Source organism: Guillardia theta (genome assembly GCF_000315625.1).
Source record: "Guillardia theta CCMP2712 unplaced genomic scaffold GUITHscaffold_91, whole genome shotgun sequence".
NCBI lineage: Eukaryota > Cryptophyceae > Pyrenomonadales > Geminigeraceae > Guillardia > Guillardia theta.
This window is the reverse complement of record NW_005434583.1, coordinates 32,032-52,657: the sequence shown is the minus strand read 5'-3', so window position 1 is coordinate 52,657 and position 20,626 is coordinate 32,032. Positions and strand designations below refer to the sequence as shown.

General features: G+C 52.9%; 6 protein-coding genes across 6 annotated transcripts; 2 read left to right on the top strand and 4 right to left on the bottom strand.

Moving 5' to 3' along the window:
* Positions 1-1,880: 1,880 nt before the first annotated feature.
* Positions 1,881-3,587, bottom strand: GUITHDRAFT_116051 (hypothetical protein; the record flags this gene model as incomplete). The annotated part of the gene is made up of 13 exons (XM_005824666.1): positions 1,881-1,901; positions 1,946-1,978; positions 2,023-2,076; positions 2,265-2,328; positions 2,399-2,472; positions 2,526-2,594; positions 2,641-2,692; positions 2,820-2,883; positions 2,941-3,033; positions 3,089-3,153; positions 3,208-3,266; positions 3,321-3,493; positions 3,542-3,587. The coding sequence occupies 13 exons, from the start codon at positions 3,585-3,587 to the stop codon at positions 1,881-1,883; spliced, it is 867 nt and encodes a 288-aa protein (XP_005824723.1).
* A 1,186-nt stretch (positions 3,588-4,773) lies between these two features.
* GUITHDRAFT_116050 (nitrate transporter) lies at positions 4,774-6,567 on the top strand (the record flags this gene model as incomplete). The annotated part of the gene is made up of 1 exon (XM_005824738.1): positions 4,774-6,567. One exon carries the CDS (start codon positions 4,774-4,776, stop codon positions 6,565-6,567), a length of 1,794 nt encoding a protein of 597 aa, XP_005824795.1.
* A 170-nt stretch (positions 6,568-6,737) lies between these two features.
* Positions 6,738-8,244, bottom strand: GUITHDRAFT_97120 (ubiquitin-superoxide dismutase fusion protein). Its single transcript, XM_005824665.1, has 6 exons — positions 8,173-8,244; positions 7,589-7,693; positions 7,419-7,532; positions 7,211-7,370; positions 6,986-7,159; positions 6,738-6,935 (listed from the first exon to the last, which is right to left on the bottom strand). The coding sequence occupies exons 1-6, from the start codon at positions 8,218-8,220 to the stop codon at positions 6,907-6,909; spliced, it is 630 nt and encodes a 209-aa protein (XP_005824722.1). The 5' UTR covers positions 8,221-8,244; the 3' UTR covers positions 6,738-6,906.
* Positions 8,245-10,610: 2,366 nt separating this feature from the next.
* On the bottom strand, positions 10,611-11,763 carry GUITHDRAFT_165376 (hypothetical protein; the record flags this gene model as incomplete). Its single annotated transcript, XM_005824664.1, has 6 exons — positions 11,752-11,763; positions 11,614-11,691; positions 11,502-11,566; positions 11,406-11,451; positions 11,166-11,346; positions 10,611-11,110 (listed from the first exon to the last, which is right to left on the bottom strand). Exons 5-6 carry the CDS (start codon positions 11,299-11,301, stop codon positions 10,611-10,613), a joined length of 636 nt encoding a protein of 211 aa, XP_005824721.1. The 5' UTR covers positions 11,302-11,346; positions 11,406-11,451; positions 11,502-11,566; positions 11,614-11,691; positions 11,752-11,763.
* A 3,309-nt stretch (positions 11,764-15,072) lies between these two features.
* GUITHDRAFT_116046 (hypothetical protein) lies at positions 15,073-15,403 on the bottom strand (the record flags this gene model as incomplete). Its single annotated transcript, XM_005824663.1, has 2 exons — positions 15,073-15,233; positions 15,280-15,403. 2 exons carry the CDS (start codon positions 15,401-15,403, stop codon positions 15,073-15,075), a joined length of 285 nt encoding a protein of 94 aa, XP_005824720.1.
* A 280-nt stretch (positions 15,404-15,683) lies between these two features.
* On the top strand, positions 15,684-16,136 carry GUITHDRAFT_116045 (hypothetical protein; the record flags this gene model as incomplete). The annotated part of the gene is made up of 2 exons (XM_005824662.1): positions 15,684-15,741; positions 15,802-16,136. The coding sequence occupies 2 exons, from the start codon at positions 15,684-15,686 to the stop codon at positions 16,134-16,136; spliced, it is 393 nt and encodes a 130-aa protein (XP_005824719.1).
* Between the last annotated feature and the right edge of the window lie 4,490 nt (positions 16,137-20,626).

Sequence of the window (20,626 nt, the reverse complement as noted above, 5' to 3'; positions counted from 1 at the left end):
GTCCTCCTGTCCTGTCCTGTCCTTCCTCCTCATCCGAACTCTTGCAGGTCTTGACAGAGAAAGACATGGACTTCTCTGCATTCGATCAAGGCAAAGGGGACAAGATCGTCCAGTTTGTGCATGTCAGGCTTCATCTTTGCTCCTCGAGTTTCCTTGTGATCAGTTCGAGCAGGGGAGCTGGTTGACGTACGATGCAGCCATCGAATACTCGAATGTGCTCCGAACCTTATCCTCTTTTTCTTCCTCCTCTTCTACAGCCTGCTTCCCTCACTCACTTTATCATCCTATCTCCCTTCCACCCTCCCCTTCCCCTTCCCCCCTCCACCCCTTTCGGCTTCACATCCCTTTTCCTAACCCCTGTTCCCCTCTTTGCCATCCTGCAATCCTCCTGGTGTCCCTCGAAATTTTGCCCTCCCTCTCCTTCCCACTCACCAGCCTCCTATTCTATCCCTCCCCACCTACTTCCGCTCCTCCTCTGCTCTCCTCCCCCTTTCTTTCGATCACCTCCTACTTCGTTCTAGCGTTTCCTCCAAGACAGCATCTGCATCCTCGCCAATGCCGACATCTTCTTTGACTCTAGTCTGGGCAAGGTGACCTTTATCTCTCATCGCTTGCTCCTCCCTTCCTCTTCTCTTCCCTTCCTCTCTCCTCATGTACCCTCTCCCGTCACTCCCTCCTACATCAACTCCATGCTCCACGTCACCCTTTCTCTCCCGCTTCCTCTGCTCCTCTCATTCCGCTGACTGCTCACAGCTCAAGAGGCTCGACATGAGCAGGAGGTGCCTGGCGCTAACTCGCCATGATGTCTCGCCAGCTGGACTGCGGTGAAGAGCATATTGACTCCTTTCCTCTCGCCTGCTGCTGCTGCTGCTGCTGCTGCTGCTGCTGCTGCTGCTGCTGCTGCTGCTGCTGCTGCTGCTGCTGCTGCTGCTGCTGCTGCTGCTGCTGCTGCTGCTGCTGCTGCTGCTGCTGCTGCTGCTGCTGCTGCTGCTGCTGCTGCTGCTGCTGCTGCTGCTGTCTCATTTTCTTCCCTCGTGCTCGTGCTCTCTGATCGCCACGTGGCAGTTTCAACGCCTCCGCTGCTCCCATCTCCCAGGACGTCTGGATCTGGAGGGCTCCGCTCCCTCCTCTTGCTGACGTGGATTTCAAGCTCGGGAAACCAGGATGCGACAACAGGTCGTATGATCCCACCCTCCTCCTGTGCTCTCCTCTTGACCCTGGTCCTTGTCCTCCTCCTTCTCTACTTCCCCTCCTCCTCCCCTTCCCCCTCCCTCCCTCCCCTGCTCCCCACATCGTCCTCCTCGGCTCATGCTGCTTCAGATTCGCCTTCGAGCTGAGGCACGCGAGCGTCCGGGTGACGAACCCTTGCTTCTCCGTCGTCGTCCACCACCTTCACGCCTCCGACATCCGCAACTACAAGCACGGCGTTGACACGGTGACCGAACGCTCCTCCTCCTGTTGCTCGTCATTCTCTTCCTCACCATTCCTGCTGTCCCCCGGCGCCATCCCCATCGCTGCTCGTCTCACCACGATCTGTGTTCTGCCGCTGACCGTCCTACTGCTGCTCTTCCTCATACTCCCTGAACATCTCTCCTGCTTACTCCTTCTCTTGTTTGCAGGTCGTTGGGAACTACGCGGCTGTTGTTCCAGTCCCAACATTGTCATAACGCCACCATGTCAAGTTGAGAGAAATCATGCAAAACATCAACATCTCCATCAATCTTCATTCTTCTCCCCTCACATATAATTGTATGAGATATCCGTGTACTGGTACACATTCGATCGGTCCTCCTGTCAAACTCATCAAAGGAAAACCTGACTCGTCATCCTCTTCCCTTCCCTCCCTCATCATCATCCTCCTCGCGCTCCCCTCCATTTCCTCACATCTCAGACTCTCTCCTCTGCCCCAACTCGCGCCTCCCCTTACCCTCTCCTTCTCTCTCACCTGATTCTCCGAGGACCAGGTGCTGTCTCCCACCTTGTCATGCCGTCAGCGCTGCACTTCATCATGTGCTCCTTCACCAGATCCTCAGGGTCGTTCCTGTTGCGGACAGGCCTTCTCCCTCCAAACCAGACCTGAAAATTCCCATCAACGCACTGTATCAACTTTGAAGCAAAGCTCCAACTCCAACTCACTCAACCACCACCTGCCCCTGCCCTTGCCCCTGCCCCTGCCCCTGCCCCTGCCCTCCCTGTTTGCTCTCTGCTCATTCCTTGCTCCTCATGTCTCCACACGTTGGCCTTTGGGCGGCATTCAGACTCACATTCCGATCCATGGAGCTGTTGCGCAGGAAGATCTGCGACGTGTAACGTGCCCTCTCGTCGATCCTGCCAGGTTTGAAGCTCGGACATCACATAATGGTGAAGGAAGATCGGGAAGCTACCTCAGCGAGCATACGGCATTTTCGAATTCACATTCCTGGATGTCGGCGACACAGCCATCGCCGACCTGAATTCCAATCCTGCCGAGCCCTGGAACATCATCCTCAGCCTCCCCCCTTGAAGTCTCGCCTGTTTTCTCTGACGGAGCATTGCAGGAGCTGCATGTGCGTCTGCGCATCGATGTCAACCCCAAAGTTTTCGCACCAGGCAATCTGGGGGAAGGGGTGAGATGCTAGTCGAGCAGCAAGGCAGGCAAACAGTGCTCTGGTTGAGCTCCAGACGGCATCTGTTGCTCATGATGATACCGATCCTGCCACGACAATCACTGAAGAGTGCACAGCAAAGACCAGGGAAGCACAAAGAACGAAAAAACAATGTAATGTACAAGCAGAAGAAGCGATCATGAGGATATCCAAGCATTCTCTCCTCTCCCTCACTTTGCCTGCCCGTTGGGCTCTGGGGAACCGCCTCCTACTAGACAGTTGTCCATAAGCACGTTGGCTGCAGAAGTTCCATGGATCTGCACATTACAGGGCTAATGGTAAGCGCTGATTCGACCGATGCTCTTGCAACCCACAGCAACTCCCTGGATATTGTGCAGACAAACTTTGTAGAAAGACCACTTGGAGTCGGAGATGTCAAACGTGCTCACTAGTCGTGTTGAAAGTCAGTGATGCTCGAGGGCAGGAGGAGGAAATGCGATCACAATCGTCTTCTTCTGTTGTCGGCGCCTTGGCTGATGGAGCTTCCGCGATCTTGAGCCGACTGAAGCTGTCGCAAGCGTCGCAACAGGGTCAGATGAACATCGCCGCGATGGGACATCACCTTCCCCCTCCCTCTTCCGAGACCTTCCACCTCCCGATGATCCAAGTCTCTTCCTCTCCCTTAACATGCACAGTCCTCGATACTATGGGGTACGAGAAGGGAAGTTTGTGCACCCCTTGCTTCAGCTTGAGCTCGTCAATCATGCAGGCCTCTTCCAGTCCATCCCGAATGGATGGGCATTCCTTGCTCGGAACGACGATAGTTCTGTTCAACCCCGTTTGCCCTCCTCTCAAACGGAGCAGTACCACCCCATGTCCAGGTCCTACTTCTACTCTTCCTACAGTGCCTGAAAGCAAACAAAGCACGAAGAAATACCAGATTCTGCTCGCGAAACCACGTACGCCTGACATTGCGATCACACGATTCATCGAACAAGGCATCGATGCCGAAACGACTATCAGGGACGGAGCAAGGATCCTTTCAGACTGCCTTGCACTCGAGCAGTGGATCTTTCCTCAAGCATGATTCCCTTCAGATGAGCAAGCCCAGGCGTCGAGCCTAGGAGTCTTCCTCCATCTTCAGCCTGCTCAGCAGGCATGATGCGTCTCAACTTTTCTTCTTCCTCAGTGTCAGGACTGCCCGGGCCCCGGCTGCCCAGCCATGGTGGTACCGGTGAGTAAAATTTGAGCGGATAACTGAGCTAAGTTTTACTCCTGGCATGGCCGGCCGAAGTCAAGCTGCGGCCCGCCGGTATTTCATGAGATCAGAAATCAATTTGATATTTCTGCCTCAGTTTTCAGAAACGTTGGTCATATTTCGGTAGGAAATTTCAATAGATTGGGAGACGCAGCTAAGCCCTCGGAGTTCGTCCCCGTGTACATAGGTTTAGAATATTTTTACAAAGACAGATATTTTTAAAAGCTATTTAATATATATTTAAATGATTTTGTATACTGTTAGTGATTATTCGGTTTTATTTTAAGTCAAAAATATTTTTTAAAAAAATTGTGTTTTATTTGTGTTTCGTTGCACCTAAAACAAGTACCCCTACTGTCAGCCCATCAACCCCACCCACCCAATTCCAGTCACTACCCCTCTCTCCCACGTTTACCTGATAATGGAGGACCCTACCCCACAATATCCGGTGGTTTTATCAGATATACAAACCCCTTCCTGCGGACAACTCAAGCAATACCACCCACCCCACAGAGAGTCTTTGACTACCCACCCATAGAGGTGTGTCGTTCGACTGCCATCGACGATTTCCTGTACCCCCACCCCCTCCGAGCAACCCTTTCTGTATTGGAGGGATGAGCCTGGTACGTAGGAGGGAGCGAAGGGGACAGAGCAAGGAGGAGAACAAGTGCAAGACAGAAAGGAGAGGAGCGATGGATTCAAGGGACAAGATGCTGATGATATGAGATATAGAATGCGGCAGTGACAAGCAAGTGTTGTTTTATCTTCAAACTCTGAAACAGGAAACTCAAACAGTGGTATTTGGATGCCGTTCGCATTGGGTGCACTCAAGTATTGACAGAAAGGAACGAAGAGCAATAGGCATTGGAGCTGACTGTGTGGAGAGTATCTCTTGCTGGAACTAAGTCGAGCTAGTGCACATCAGACACAATGGATCAAAGAATAGACCGTGAACAGGCGAAACATGAGGGCAAGGCTTCTCCGGATACTGAGGAACAACATACGCACGAGGATGCGATCTTCCACGATACGTCAGGACAAGCACACCATGGACCAGGATACGTCAATGGCAGGAAGACCAAGATTGATCTGCTGTCACTCAAGCGACCACACATGAGAGCTTTCCACGCCTCTTGGTTTGCCTTCTTTATTTGCTTCACCATGTGGTTTGCTATCCCACCGCTCATGGTGACCATCAAGAAGCCTCCCTGCCTGAGCGCAGACTCCCCTGTCTGCCAGCAGTGTGCTATCAACTTCCCCGATCCCTTGGCTCTCGGGAAGGACAAGATCTGCGCGCAGTGTGCCCCCTACGACGACCGTGTGGGAGCAGGGTGCGGAGGGCTGGGCCTGTCCGCCTCGGACATCACGACGTCCAATGTCATGTCCGTGTCAGGCACCTTGATTATCCGTATTTTCATTGGGCCCATTGCTGATAGCTATGGAGTGAGGAGGACCTACTCTGTGCTGCTGATCCTCTTGTCCATACCAGGGTTCTGTGCTGCGGCAGTGACCAACTTATCAGGGCTCCTTGCTGTCAGGTTCTTCATCTCACTGGTGGGCGGCTCCTTTGTACTCACCCAGCTGTGGACTAGCCTGATGTTCCATACCAACGTGGTTGGTCTTGCCAACGCAACCTCGGCAGGATGGGGAAACCTTGGAGGAGGGGCGTCGCTTGCAATCATGGGCACTGTATTTGCATCGTTCAAGTCGCAAGGTTACACGAACAATCAAGCATGGAAGTACACACTTGCATGGCCTCCTTCCCTCTTGTTCATCACGGGAATTGTTATCTTGTTCTTCACGGATGACTCCCCGGAGGGGAATTTTTGCGACATGCGAAAGGACAAGGAGGAGAAAGCGAAGGATGGAAAGAGTGATGGCGTGAAAAACTTAACGACTGAAGAAGCAATACTGGCATCTGGAGGGGAGCCAACCAACATTGCACAGAAGTCTCTGGTTCTAGCAGCAAAGAATTGGAACTGTTGGATTCTCTTCGCCTGTTATGCTTTTTCCTTCGGAGTAGAGCTGGTCGTGAACAGCAACATGCCCTTGTACCTCTCGCAAGCTTTCACCCTGACTCAGGCACAGGGTGGGATGGCAGCTTCGCTATTTGGTCTGTGCAACCTCTTTGCAAGACCGCTAGGCGGCTTTGTCTCTGACGAGATGTTCAAACTCTTTGGGGTCCGTGGCCGTCTGTGGGCCCTGTTTTTGTGTACCATTGCAATGGGCTCATCCCTGCTTGCCTTCGCTAGTTGCACACAGAGTTCGAGTGGCATCACAGGCGCACTAGTAGCGCTCTTCTTCTGGGCAACCCTGACGAACATGACGGAAGGCGCTTGCTTCGCTGTTGTACCTTTCGTCGAGCCTTCAGCCATCGGAGGGGTGGCAGGGCTTGTCGGAGCAGGAGGGACGGCAGGAGCTCTAGGAGGCAATTTCTTGGTGAGGATCGGAGGAAGGCCTGCGTTCTGCATGCTGGGCTGGCTGGCAATGATCACTGGGATGTTGGTCCCTATCATCTGGATGCCTGGGTTTGGCTCCATGTTCCTAGGGGCTGAGAAGGAAGAAGAGCATGGTCCTGCGCGAATCGAGAAGTTTGAGGAGATGGTCAACGTCGAGATGGCTCCTGAGGTTGTGGAGTACGCCGGGATAAGCAGAAAATCCAACGAAGAGGAGGAACGTCGGTCGAGCAATGGCAGCTTTGTGGTTAACCTGGAAGGGGCTTGAGTTCCGTGTAGAGTGATATTGATGGTGGATTTGTGACATATCAATGTACATATGTAGGACTGTTAGCAGCAACCAAAACAACAAAAGAACACGCCAAGTTAATTTTTTTCTGTTGTTCGTCGATGTTTTGTTTGGTAAGGTTTGGATAATACACAGTAAACGAGTTGTTTCATGTACGATGAGATCTTGTGATCGTTTTTGTCTTTATTTATGGTCACGACCACTTTCTTTCAACCTCTCTACCAGCATCATCCCTCACCGAGTTCCTATCGAACCATTCACGATCTTGAATCGCAACGCTAACCGCGGACACCCTCGGACTGTCTCATAGTCGACAGCTTACTTTGGGAGGTACATCTTGGACATGTCTGTTATGAAAGATCAATCCTTCTTGATCGGCACAAAGCACCATCTCTACCTCCAACAGCATGGTCGAGCTTGTCGCACTCAGCAACGTCAATGGTCTGCTTGCACTTCATTGCACAGACCATGACGCTGTGGTGAGCCTTGAGCGCATCGATGAAGTCCTTCTCCTCCGTGAACGGGCTGCCAGGAGCTCCAACAGGCTTGACACGCTGGCAGAGGCAGTAATCTGCAGTGGAGTCATCAGTCATCGCGGGCAGAGGAGTTCTTTCACACTCACCTGACATGAGATTGATGATCTTGCCACAATGCTCCTCCTTGGTGTTCACCCAGCGTGTCATCTGGTTGAAGTTCTGCGGATTCATGTTGCCGTAGAGCTCGTTGATCTGGACCATGGCCTTGCGGATGGTAGCGCACGCCTCCTTCACCTCGGCAACAAGCTGGAAGGCTCGTCAGGCAGGACGCTCGGCTCGCAGCAGGGAGAGGACCTTGGGGTCATCGAAGATTCCACAGGGGACCTGGCAATGGCCTCCACGAAGACGCAAGACAAGATGGAGGGTCGACTCCTTCTGGATGTTGTAGTCTGCCAGGGTGCGGCCGTCCTGGTTTCCAGACACAAATTAACGCTGCAGGGATCTCGAGCAGAGGATCCCATCACCTCTAGCTGCTTGCCAGCAAAGATCAAACGCTGCTGGTCAGGGGGAATTCCCTCCTTGTCCTGGATCTTAGACTTGACCATGTCGATGGTGTCCGAGGACTCGACCTACACTAAGCCGTCAGTGGACTGCTCTGGCTATCATGCGAGAAGTCCCCCTCCGTATGAGTCCTCTACTTCCATTCTCACAAAATAAGAAGATCAAAAGAGAACATTCACAAATAAGAAGACCAAAAGAGAACATTCACGCGGGCGGCATCATATCGCTCAACGTTTGCGATCGCTTCATCTAAAGCACAGCAGCTGCTTGGTGCTAAGCTCACAAGTCTTCATCGAACACCTTGGCGATGCATGCAGTAGTTCTATTTCTTGGCTACTACACCAACTTACACACAAATTCGCTGTATTGCCCCAACGTCATCACACTCTTTGGTCACACTTCCTTGTTCATGCCCTAATTCATTCCACAATGCTAACGGACTTGTTCAACGTTTTCGAGCTTCTTTCGCAATCCCTCGCTCTCCTGCAAGTCCTTCTCCTCCTGCCCTTCTTCTGCTTCCTCCTCCTCCTCCTCCTCCTCCTCTCACCTCCAGGGTGATGGTCTTTCCAGTGAGAGTCTTGACGAAGATCTGCATGATGGCGCGGTAAACCTTTGTACGACGCAGGGGTGTATGTTGATAAGGGTAGGGGTAGGAGAGTAGGGGTACAATTGAAAGAAAATCACTATGAAACATACGGGTACTCATGTTTTCAGAGGGTGGACAGTACACAGAAATTCAGCCAAGTGGGTGGGTACTGTGTGCAATGCTCTTTGTGGGTGAAAAAGCAACAGGAATCAACAGTGTTTTGATAATTATTGAAACTAAAAAGAATATTTCTGAATTTGGGACCAAATTTGAGAAAGTTTGTGAAATAGTCGAAAAGTATTCCCAAAGGGTGTAGGCCAGCCAACGGGTAGGGTGGGTCTTGGTTGGTTCGAGAGCAATCCATCCCTAAAAACTAGTTTTATTTTCAGGCCCGCCCCGTAACACTGCAAACTGCCACGGCACTGCTCCTGCTCCTGCTCCTGCTCCTGCTCCTGCTCCTGCTCCTGCTCCTGCTCCTGCTCCTGCTCCTGCTCCTGCTCCTGCTCCTGCTCCTGCTCCTGCTCCTGCTCCTGCTCCTGCTCCTGCTCCTGCTCCTGCTCCTGCTCCTGCTCCTGCTCCTGCTCCTGCTCCTGCTCCTTAGTCTCTACACCTTATACAGCTGTGCATTCTCAATGTTTCTGTGTTTGCAACCACCCAAAATCTCCTGATTCAAGTGGATGAAGAGTGTTGTGAGCTTTAGTTCCAGATCTTCTTTGTACATGTTGTCATGTTCATGCCTGTCATGCCGCTCCTCGTGACCGTCTGCTTGCTCATGAGCTCAAAATGGAAAACTTAAGCTCTACCTGCTATCATCCCGCAAAATCAAGCTCTAAAATCTCTGTTTCACAGTCCGGAGCCGGAAGTAACTCCGACCATGCTTCAACCGTCCAGGCAGATCAGCTGCTTCTGCCTGTTTGCTGTCGTTTTGCTTCTTTGCATCAACTCCAATGCCGGGGCGAAGGCTAAGAGCAAGTCAAAGTCTTCCAAGGGACAAGAAGCCCCAAAGGATGAAGATGATCCCAGCCAAGCTCACCTTGCCTATGGGAACAATCCCTTGCACGACGCGGCTCGAGACGAAGACATCGAGTTCATGAAGAAGATCCTCGAGAGAACGCCAGGAATCTTCCGCGATGTTCGGTTCAAAGCATTTGAGTACGATGACCCCGAAGACTACCCTACGCTCCATGACAAAAACGACGGTGGAAACACTCCTCTGCACTTGGCCACCTGGCTCAACAAGAAGGAAGCTGTGAAGCTGCTGCTCAAGCATGGTGCTCCAGTTAACGTCCGGAACCGAGCCGGACAGTATCCTATCGCTTGGGCAGCTCGTCACAATGACACGACGATCCTGGAGATCATGCTCAAGGAAGGAGCTTCTCCCAACACCGTCGATGAACAGGGCTTCGCTCCTTTGCACTTCTGTGCCGGAAGGAATGCGGTGGAGGCATGCAGGATGCTGTTGGACAACGGGGCAAACATCAACACAGCGACTGCGAAGGGCCATACACCGATCTTCACGGCTTCAGAGCTGCACAACACAGCCGTCGCGATGCTTCTCCTGTATGCTCTGCTTGCTCGCGTGTGGTGAGCCCTAACCAGTGGACGCGCAGCGAGCGCGGGGCAAACGTGAAGGACTTGGTTGATGAGAACGGCCATGGGTGAGTGGAGGAAGAGAGGGGGAGGATGAGTACCTCTGAATGCCCGATACAGGCCTCTGGACCTTTGCTCGGGTCGAGCAGCTTCGAGGGTATGAAACTAAAGAACTTTTGCTCGCATTCTCATGCTTTCTTCTTGGTTTGCTCCCTCGCCGCTGTCTCGTAGAAATACGATGGGTTGCCGCATCAGGTCCAGCTGGTCGAAGCTCTCAGGGAGCATGGAGCCCTGTCAGTGGTGTCCTTCTTTCAAGTTGCTTGACTGATCCTCGTGAACAGGTACATCGAAGAGCGACAGAGGAAACAAGGTAAAAGTCCCTCCGCTTGCATTGATAGTTGTTTTGCTATCCATGGATTGTGTCGATTTCAATATGCCCGGTCTTACAGCTGTTTCAGGTGGAGAGCTCTAAAATCTATCTTGAAATAACTTTACGGAATCCCCAAGTTAAGGGTTTGTAAAGATGCGGGAAAACATTGAAATGCAAAGCTTCAAATTGCTGAATCAGGGCAGTTGTGTTGTTATCCTTGTGTCTTCGCATAGTCTGGGGATGTAAAGACTAACTGACTTCCGTCGATGAGAAACGAATGATGTCCAAGCAAACTTCAGTGTTCTGTTATCTACATCGTCAGTCTCATTCTGGTCAACCATAGCATGACGCACCTCATCCCCGACGATCATATCTACCACCTCCTTCATCTTTTTCCCTTTAATTTCCACGCCATTGATCGCAAGCTGGTTCAAAGATGTCATTGCGTGTCCGGCGCATCAGAACCCCTTACCAGCTGATCTCCCTTGATCAGTTCGTTAGATTGCTCAGCAGGTCCCTTGGGAGCCATGCCAGTCAGGAAGATGTCGCCCTTGGACGTCATTCCTATCGCGATCCCAATGCCTGCAGCTCCCTTGCCCTCGTTCATCGACCCGATCACTTTCCGCGTCACCCGCACTTGCTTGTGTGTCTTGGTTTTCTTCGTTCCAGACTTCACTGGCGTGTTGTTACCCTCTAGAGTTCCTTTCTCAGGTGTCAAAATTCGCTCAGCCAAAGTCTCTGGCGGATCCTCCTTGTCTCTCTTGGCAGCTGTCAAGCCCTCAGGCGCCTCATCGGTCAACTCTTGTTCAGCTTCTCTACGCCCGTCGCTCTCCATCCCTTCCCCAAGGGGCATCCTTTCATCTGCTGTTGGAGATGACACTGAGTTCGACCCCAGCACTCCGCTTAGACTTATTTCTCTTCTTGGAATGCTGGATGGACCTGTTATCACACTTCAGGTTGTTCTAACATCCAGTACTTCACCTAGAGATCTCACCTCGTGGAACAGATGCTCCATCGCTGATGAAGCTTTCGAGGGCCAGGGGCGTACAGCGCTTCTCCCATGAGTCTCCAGCTTCCGCGGATTCGTTCATGTGAAGGTGAGAAATCTCATCTTTCAACCAGGCCGTCATTTTCTGCTGCTCCCTAGAATTCTCGAGGGAATTGGGCGAAAGAGGCTGTTAAAAGGGTTATTCCTCTTTCGCAGGAATACACATGCAGAAGGAAAAAGACAAACCTCGTTCAAGTCTTCCTTTGACTTTGAAAGGTCGTTCTGCGGAGATCTTTGTGCCCCAAGAGTAAGGGTGGGTCATCAGTGTGAAAGGCATCGCACCTGTCCTGAAGGAAGAAAATTTCATCGGTGGCTTCTGGAGAGTTACCTTGATGAAGGCGGAGGGGCTGGATAGATGTAAGTTGTTCACTGATACGATCCAAATCTCACGAACCTTGTATTCCTCGCCCTCTTTCAGGACAACCTCTGCTGAGACAGTTGCTGATGAATCGTCCAGCGCGATCACCTTCTTCTGTTTTGCTTCTTTCAACATGGCATTCCAACAGAACAATGCATTATGAGTGCGATTTACCGCAAAAGACTCGTTGTCATATATTGGACTCTTTTTCTGCATTCAACATCTGAGTCTGATTTCATTTCCCATGAAACTTCAAATACCTCTCCATCTTTTGCAGATTGCAGGTCAATGATTGTCGATCTAAGATCCTTAATCTGAGATCGTGCCATTCATTTCTCTGACAAATGCTAGATTCATTTGTCGTACCTGCTCGTTGATTCTCTTCTGATATTTGGCAAAGTATTCCTGTTGCTTTACGATTTGTTCTTTCATTGTCATCATTTCGGCCTGCCACATTCTATGTTAAGGAAAGATCGCCTTAAGTACTGAATCAGAGAGAGTACTTGTAAAGCACGAATGGTGTTTTCATCCGCAGAACTGCTCGACTCCTTTTTCAACAAATTGTCATTTAAGATCTTTGCGCTCTCAAAGTGCTTTACCGACGCGTGAATCTGTCCTCCCCTGGAGATGTCGAGCTTCGATGGACTGAACGATTTTTCAAGAACGTTACCCCTTTTGCTTGCATTGTGCCTGCTATACGTCCTCTGGACCACCAAGGTTAAGGCAATCAAAACTAACACTCTCAGATCGATTTTCATGATCTCACCTGTTGTTGCTTGTCACTTGTGGAGAGGAACGAATTTGACATCGAATCATTGAGCACTTTGGAGTCATTCTGCTTCACCGATGGTACATCCGAGTCCGAAGAATCAGAATCATGTAGCTGCAAGCAACAAGTCACCCTTGTTATCCATCAATACAAAATCTATTCTAGTCACATGAGATTTTCTTGCTGGGCGCACGACGTAGGGTTGATCTGCCTTGCTTCTCGGAGTTCCTGGCCCCCGAATAGGTGACCGCTGACGCCATGAGAAAGATATTTCATGTGGAGATCCCTCCTGAGTTTCACAGCGTGATTCCACTGTATACATGCACCTCGGGACATACCGCCTTCTTGTCGGAATTGGGCTGCCTAGATGATTGGTTTGATATCTTTCCATTTTGCACTCTTGAAATCGGAGATATGAAAGTGTTCAACTCAGAGTCATTGCTATCGTCGTCGTCGTCCCCCCAAAGTTCCGAAGCTTGTTTCTTGCGATCTTCTTTCTTTTGAGCTCTGGGGTTCTTCGGAGTTCCCCTCTTCCATGGAGATGATTATTTTCGTCACTCAGACTCAGCTTGACTCACCTCTGACTTCTCTTCTCTTCTCTGGGGTGTAGGAAGGTCATCATCGGAATCGAAGAAGAACTTCTTCCGCCTCTCAATGTCCGAGGTCGCGCTCCGAGAAGTCGCAGAGGATTTATGACTAGATTGAGTTGGAAAAGTTCGACGTTCAGTCCTTGAATCTACACACCTTGCAATTCAAAAAGCACCTGGTGTCTGCTGGTTTGCGGTCGAGCCCGTTCACGTCTGAAGTGTCGTGCTGTCCAGATTGATTCATCCTATTCCAGCTTCTCTTTCCATGTCAGGTACTCAACTTCCGAATCGAATAGCAACATACCTGTTCGTGACAGCTGTAGGAGAACTGATCCGCGTTATCATCTACGTGAAGACCACATCAATTGCGAATCCATTTGCTTTTCAAACTTCACAACTTAATCTACGAATCCACTCCTCTCATCATTTTACAGAAAGATCTCAAGGCACACAGAATCCTCTCAACTCTCAACTTCAGGTGTGCTGAGCTTCTCAACGTGTCTGACGTGTTGTCGTCTTTTCATAGCATACCAGCAGCTGGATTTCCCCTCCAATTCTCCTACCATTTTTCTCTTTGAGCTGTAGTATTCTACCTGTACAACTTGCGGCTTATCGAAGGAGTGATGAAAATCACCGCCAACCATCACACAACTTTCAAGGCACTAGTTTCTCGATGTAGCCTACAATTACCCCTTAGCGCTTCCTCCTGCTCCTGCTCCTTTCTCTGCACCAGCTCCTCCGCATTTCGCTTCGTTTTCCTCTCATCGCGGGGATCGCATCGATCACTTCCCGCGCTCATCCCCCGGCCCTCTCACCCCAAATCCTCCAATGCCTACCCCTACACATTTCACCCCATACCACCGGTAGTATCCCACACCCAGTACCCCCCTTGTCCAATCCCCGAGGCTACTGTTTGCTATGATAGCGTACTTACCACTACCCCTATCACCTAGTCGCTGCTACGTGACCACCCCACCTTCTAAATGAAAATTCTCGGAGCCCGGAGTTTACCTGTTGTTACACCCCTACTGGGAGGTCGCTCCCTCTACCCCTACTTACCCCTGTCATAATACCCCTCCTTACTACCATTGCCAATTTGGTAATTTCCTTGACCCCACCCATCTTGCCACAGAGAATTCACTTATCCACCCCACCCCCTCTTTACAGCCTTCCCGAGGATTACCGATGGGGTTGAAACCTTTTACAATCTGTCGCACCCCACCTCCCGGAACTACCGATCCCCACGGGGGCCGGCCCGGGGCGAGGGAGTCTCACAAGGACCCACCCTCCCACCCTCCCTCGGGCCCTACTACACCCCCTTCCCTCCAAAAAAACAAGAACAAGGCCTAGCCCGGGCCCCGGCGTCAGTGCCGCAAGTTGGAGTCCCCGGGGCCCACCGGCCCGGGGTAGTGGATGGCCCAGGCTGTCAGTGGCTGCCAGGCTGTGCGACGCTGCGGCGTGTTCCTGGTCAAGCCTCCTTGCCTCTCGCCGCCGAGTCGGCCGCCTCATACCGTGACGGTGAAGGGTCACTCGAGCCCGGCCGCTGATCCGATCGCTTTCATTGATGCAGCGGCGAAAAGGGAGCGGGACGTTACGCTACAGACAGATCAGCCGAAACAGTATCTCTGCTCGGTCACGATCATGTGTAGAGGGCCTGCTGGCAGGATGAATGGACCTCAACTGGGGAGGAGACTGATTACCTGATTAGGTTAAAGGAAGTCAAATCAGCGAACGAAGTGAGGATAGGCTTCCAAGAAAGCTAAGAGAGAAGGAGTTACAGAGACATTTCTCTCTACTTTGAACAAACATCTTGCGTTTGCGTTATCACCGCGCTTGGAACAGGCTCAAATCCACCAGGCTCATGAACAAACAAGGATGAACATCCTGTCGCTCAACTCGTCGCTGATGGCACTAACAGTCTGAGCAACTTGGCAAGCATCTGAGTGACGCTGACAAAGGTACCGTCTCCATACCTCGGCGAACAACTTGTCTGCTGGGTCTGTGCCATCCCACTACAATTTTCTCGAGATTGAACACCATCTGCTCTCTCTCTCCATCAACCCATCACGTCCATCTCGACTCACTGCGCAACTTTGGCATCCTGCACTTGTCCCTAGGAGACACTGATGTCCGACACCACTACAAGTCCACAACCGAAAGGAGGCCGACGACCAAGTGCCCTCTGATTCTTGTAGGACGAGGGTACCCGGGATCTTCCCCTGCCTCATCCCGCACGATGTTGAGGCTGGACGGCATGCCGAGGAGGTTCATCACGTCCTCCAGCAGTCTCGAGCCATGACCTGGAGGGAGGATCAACAGGTGGTGTGATGACACCCGGCGGATCACTGTTGTCCAGGAGCAGCGTCCCAATCCTCTCTTCCTTCTCATCGCCATGCGACGGCTCCGACAAGTTGGCCCTCTCCAGCCTCACGAAGATCATGGTCTCACACCCGTCTCTCATCAACCCCATCACAACGTTAGCGCGTCAAGCTATTGGCATGACGATGGCGGCTCGATTTCACGTGCGACTCACTGGTGTGCCCACCCGTCCCACTAAGGGAGGCTCCACATTGTCTGTTGACCTGTCATGATACGTCGACCTCCGCCAGCACGTCATCCTTATGTATCCTCCCGCAAAATAGGGCATACACCGCATGTAACAATCACACAACATTTCCATACGATAAGATGGCAAGAAGAAGAATGAGTTCGCCTTCACAAGATCCGTGACAGTCAGGCCGCTTGGATCCATGCGGAACTTGATGCCGATACCTCCGGCTGCCATCCTGACCCTGGTGAAAACTGCAAGTACCAGAATTGAACGCGAGATAGGAGGAGCTGGAGGAGGAGGAGGAGGAGGATGAAAAGGGGCGGGGCGGGAGGGCGGGGAGGAGGACGAGGACGAGGACGAGGACGAGGACGAGGACGACGAGGACGAGGACGAGGAGGAGGACGAGGAGGACGAGGAGGACGAGGACGAGGACGAGGACGAGGAGGACGAGGAGGACGAGGAGGACGAGGAGGACGAGGAGGACGAGGAGGACGAGGAGGAGGAGGACGAGGAGGACGAGGAGGACGAGGAGGACGAGGAGGACGAGGAGGACGAGGAGGACGAGGAGGACGAGGAGGACGAGGACGAGGACGAGGAGGAGGAATCAGGAGGGAACGCGTGTGAGGCGGCTAGATCTTCATTGTTTCCTTGACCTGTTTGAGACTTGAGTTTAGGCACCTGTCCTACCCCCTCCACGACCCTTCATTTGACCTCCAAATAAGGGGTGGAATCAAAACAGTTTTACAGATAAGAGGGTGGGTCATTTTGGAAGGGAAATTTTTAACGCACAATGGGGGGGGGGGAGAGATTGCGGTAGATCATGGTAGGAGGTGAGGAGAGAAAGGAGATCAGAGGAGGGGGGAGGGGGGACTCAGGCTGGGAGGAAGATGAAGGGAAGGGAGGAGATGGGAAAGAAGTGATATGAAGAGACGATGCAGACCGTTCTTGTGAATAGAACTGCAGAATTGCTCTCAATTAAGAGAAACTTGATTGTGTTTCTTGTTGTTTCTTGATCATGGATCAACCCCGCTGCTCTTGGGGTGATGAAGGAATTTTTTGTTTGATGTGAAACAAGCCTGCATAGCTTGGTTTGCCTGTTCCAAGGCTGCATCCAGTTCTTGCTCCGCATCCTTGCTCGATCTTGGATTCCAACTGATTTCAATCACTTTGTGTTCAGATAGCAGCTGCCTGCAAGCATGGCGCATCTAGCAACATTCTTCTCTGAGCGATAGTGAGGTCGCATAAGATAGGCAGCAACGAATGGAGGAGCCTCAAGAATCAGAGGAGGGGGACGCCGTCCGAGCCAAGGCCAGCCTCAACGGGGCTGGCGATGTAGGCGACGAGGGGCCCAAGGAGAGCAGGCCAAGGAGTAAGAAGCACTCTCACAGGAAGCACAAGTCCGCAGATGAAGAAGGAGAACATGGCAAGAAGAAGGAGAAGAAGAGACACAGGAGCAAAGAGAAGCATGCGGACGGGCTGGACGAGTCCGGGCAACTGAATGGCAGCCGACATGGGACAAGTGAAGCGTCTGTGGCAGGAGAGGAGGAGGATCCAGAGAAGGAGGGCGATGTTGCTGCTACTGTAGGGGGCGATGTTGGTAGTGCAGCAGCAGCAGAAGGAGCAGAAACAGCAGAAGGAGCAGCAGGAGCGGAAGGGGGCCAGCTAGAGCTGCTGGGGTCGAAGAGTTCGATCTTCGTGGAGGATCGATGGGCAGCTTTGAAGGAGGCCCGAGCTTTTCGCAACGAGAATCAGCCGAGGATGACGATAGGAGATGGCGAGAAAGTCACTAGGAGCAAGAAATACTCCCTCTTCACTCCTAGCCTTAGTGACGAGCATCCGACTTTGGCAGGTAGCATGCTCATCGAGAGCTTCCCTCCTCCCTCCTCCCTCCTCCCTCCTCCCTCCTCCCTCCTCCCTCCCTGCTCCCTCCTCCCTCCCTGCTCCTGCCCTGAGCACGCTGCTGTCAGATCTCGGACCTGGCATAGCAATCTACTTCGACACTCTGCTGTCGCTCAGCCTGCTGCTGTTCACCATGTTCATCCTCAATACCCCGTCTCTCGTGGTCAGCTACTCTCTCCTCCACTCCCTGCTGGGCCCTGACGCTGTCAGGGCAGTTGGCGTTCCTGGTGACTCCAGCCCAAGACTTCTTCCCGACCAACACAGGGGATCCCTACCAGATCTTCAAGGTGACGGAGGGAGGAGGTGGGCCAGGCCTGCCCTGACGTTGGGCAAGATCTTTACCATCGGGGGGATCTTTCGCAACGACACGGCCAACGGCGGCTGCGACCATGACAAGTGAGATCATGTGGCGCTCACTTCACCCTCATGCTCCTGGTCAGATGCGTGCTGAGGTTCGGCCAAGGATCGGCGACCTACCAGATGAGCACGCTCGGTGCTTCTCTTTCGATTCTCCGCTGTTGTAGGCAGATACTGATAGTTCCCTCCCTCTCCCTCCCTGTTTCTCTCCTTTCTTTCCCTCCCTCTTCCCCTCCCTTCTTCCCTGCCTCTCTTCCCCACCTCTCATTCTGCCTCTCTCCCCCTTATTTCCTTCCTCCCTCTTTGCTTCTCCCTCTCCTACTCCACTCTCTCTCCCCCTCCCCCCCGATACCTCGCTTGTGAACGAACAGATGCGATCCGAGCTATCTCCTACCTGGATTTATTTTCCTACATCTACTTCCTCTTCTTCCTTTCATTCATCTGGTCTTTCGACACCCTTTCTCTTTCTCTGCCCTTCTCAACGGAATCAGCAGGAAACGGGCGATGAAAATCGACAAGAATTCAAAGTCTTGGTCATTCTCACCCTCGGACTTTGTATGCTCTGATATCATCACACCGCCTTTCCTCCCGTCTGCTCTATCTTGCAATCTGCCGTCTCACATTCTCTCACTGTCTTGGACTCTAAATTTGAAATCTGATGTGCTGTTTGCAGACAGTCATGGTTTCCAATCTACCTGAAGACATTGATGAAGCACAGATCAAGGTAGAAAACTATCTTGATGAAGCCATCGTTCACCCTCTCACCTTCTCTCCTGTCAGAATCACTTTGCTACTCGGATACAAACTCATCGCGCCGACCAGCACGCCAACGGATCCAGTAATAGTTCTCAGCTCCATCCTTGACATGCTTCGCTCTGACTCAGACATGTCAGCCAATGGATTTTCATCGCACAACGGGAACGAGCTCAACGGGTACTCCTGAGCGATCCATCGCTACTGACGAGCTTGAGTCCGAACGTCTGTCTAACGCTCACTGCGCAGATCGTACAACGGAGTTCAGAATGGATTCGACGGCTCGCTTGCCTCGACGGTTGTCGATGTCTCTGAGCATGCCAAGACCGCGGAGGAGAACGGGGAAGATGCGGCACAGTCGAGGAGAGGAGAAGAATCGTTGAAGAGGTCCAAGAGATCGTCGAGGAAGCGCGCTGACGGCTCGCCGGAGCCGAAGCGCTCGACTCCCTCCAAGGTGGGAGCCTGGTGTTGTTGTGGGGAGGAGGATCGCTGACTTGATGTTGGTGAGAAGAAGAAGAGGGAAAGAAAGAACAAGATCGACCCGTACGATCCCTCTCCTGCCGCTCAGGCCCTCAACGGATCGAATTTCGGATCCTCGGTTATGCCCTGCTGACCCCCAGCTCGTGCTGCCTCTGACTCCCCAGCAGGTGGAGGAGGAGGACAACGCCTCGTCGCTGAACTTCTCTCCGGAGAAGTCGATGATGAACCGGCAGGTGTTGGACCCACTGGACCTGACCCACAAGACCAGGAAGAAGAAGCACGGGAAGCGGATGGACAAGGACGGGAAGGAGGAGAACGGTGCGGCAGGTGAAGCCCTGCCGAGGGGAGCAGAGGAGGGCCTCTCGAGATCAAACATGACCAGCTCCGTGCACGAGGACTCACTGCTGGAGGGTCATAAGGTGGAGGAGGAAGGGGAGGGGAAGAATGAGGACGAGGTTGTTTCTGTGGTGCTCGTGAGGCGAACCAACTCGTTCCTCTCCTTCCTCAAGAGGAGAGCTCGTCTGCTGGACAGAGAGACCGCGTACCACAAGCTCATCCTCTCCTCCTCGGAAGCCAAGGTGAGGGAGAAGGTCGAGATGAAGCTGCAGAAGCTGAGGGAGGCGAGGGAGGAGGAGGAGAGCAGAGTCAGGAGAGGAGGGTTCTTCTCGGGGAAGCATGCGGGGAGCGCTTTCGTCATCTTCAACTCTCCACTGGCTGCCATGTCCTGCCTCGAGATGTACAGCAAGGTGGACAGGGGGATGACCCCCTGCTCCTACCCTCGGAGGCTGAGGCTGCAGGGGGTCCGGATCCGGGTCAGGAGGGCACTCGAGCCCTCGGACATCCTGTGGGAGAACATTGAGTTCTCCTCCTTGAGCCGGGCCGGTCGATCGATCCTCGTCCTCCTCCTCACCTTCCTCCTCATCGTCGTCACCTTCGCTGTCGTCGTCTTCGCCAAGGTCGCGCAGGTCAACCTCAAGGGGGACGAGCAAGTTTGCCTCTCCCCCCAGCTGCAGTCGACCTGCAACGCCATGCTGGCATGGGACTCAGTCTCGCCGGGCTGCAGCCAGCAGGGCCAGTGCAGGCTGGCGGACGTGCTGCTGAATCCCTCCCTCAACCTCTCCTCCTCGATCCCCCTCGTCTCCAGCGGCTCTCTCTACATGCTCGATGGACAGCCTTGCAGGTTCTCCCAGGACGGCTCCTCCCCCCTCCCCATTTCCCAGCTCTCCTCCTCTTGCCTGGAGTCTGCTCTCCTCAACTCCTCCCAGTGGTCTTCCCTGCTGCTCGCTGGGTTCTCACGGAGCAACTTCTCCATCTCCCACAGCCTCCCCGACGGCCCCTCCCAGTGCATGAAGTGCTTCTGCACGGCCATGATGCAGAGCGTCCCGTCGCTCTGGTACGCGCAGGTCGGGTCCATGGTCTTCCAGATAGGCAACGACAACCCGTGCAAGCAGCAGGTGGACAGCATGCTCAGGTCTACCTCTCTGCAGACGCTCGCGATCTTCACCGTCCTCCTCCTCAACACCCTCATGCGGACAATGATTGTGCGTCTTGCCGTCTTCGTCCACCACACGAGCTGGTCGGCCAGGGACAGCGCCGTCACCCACGGGACCTTCTTGGGACAATTCTTCATCAGTGAGTACTCTTCCTCCCCTC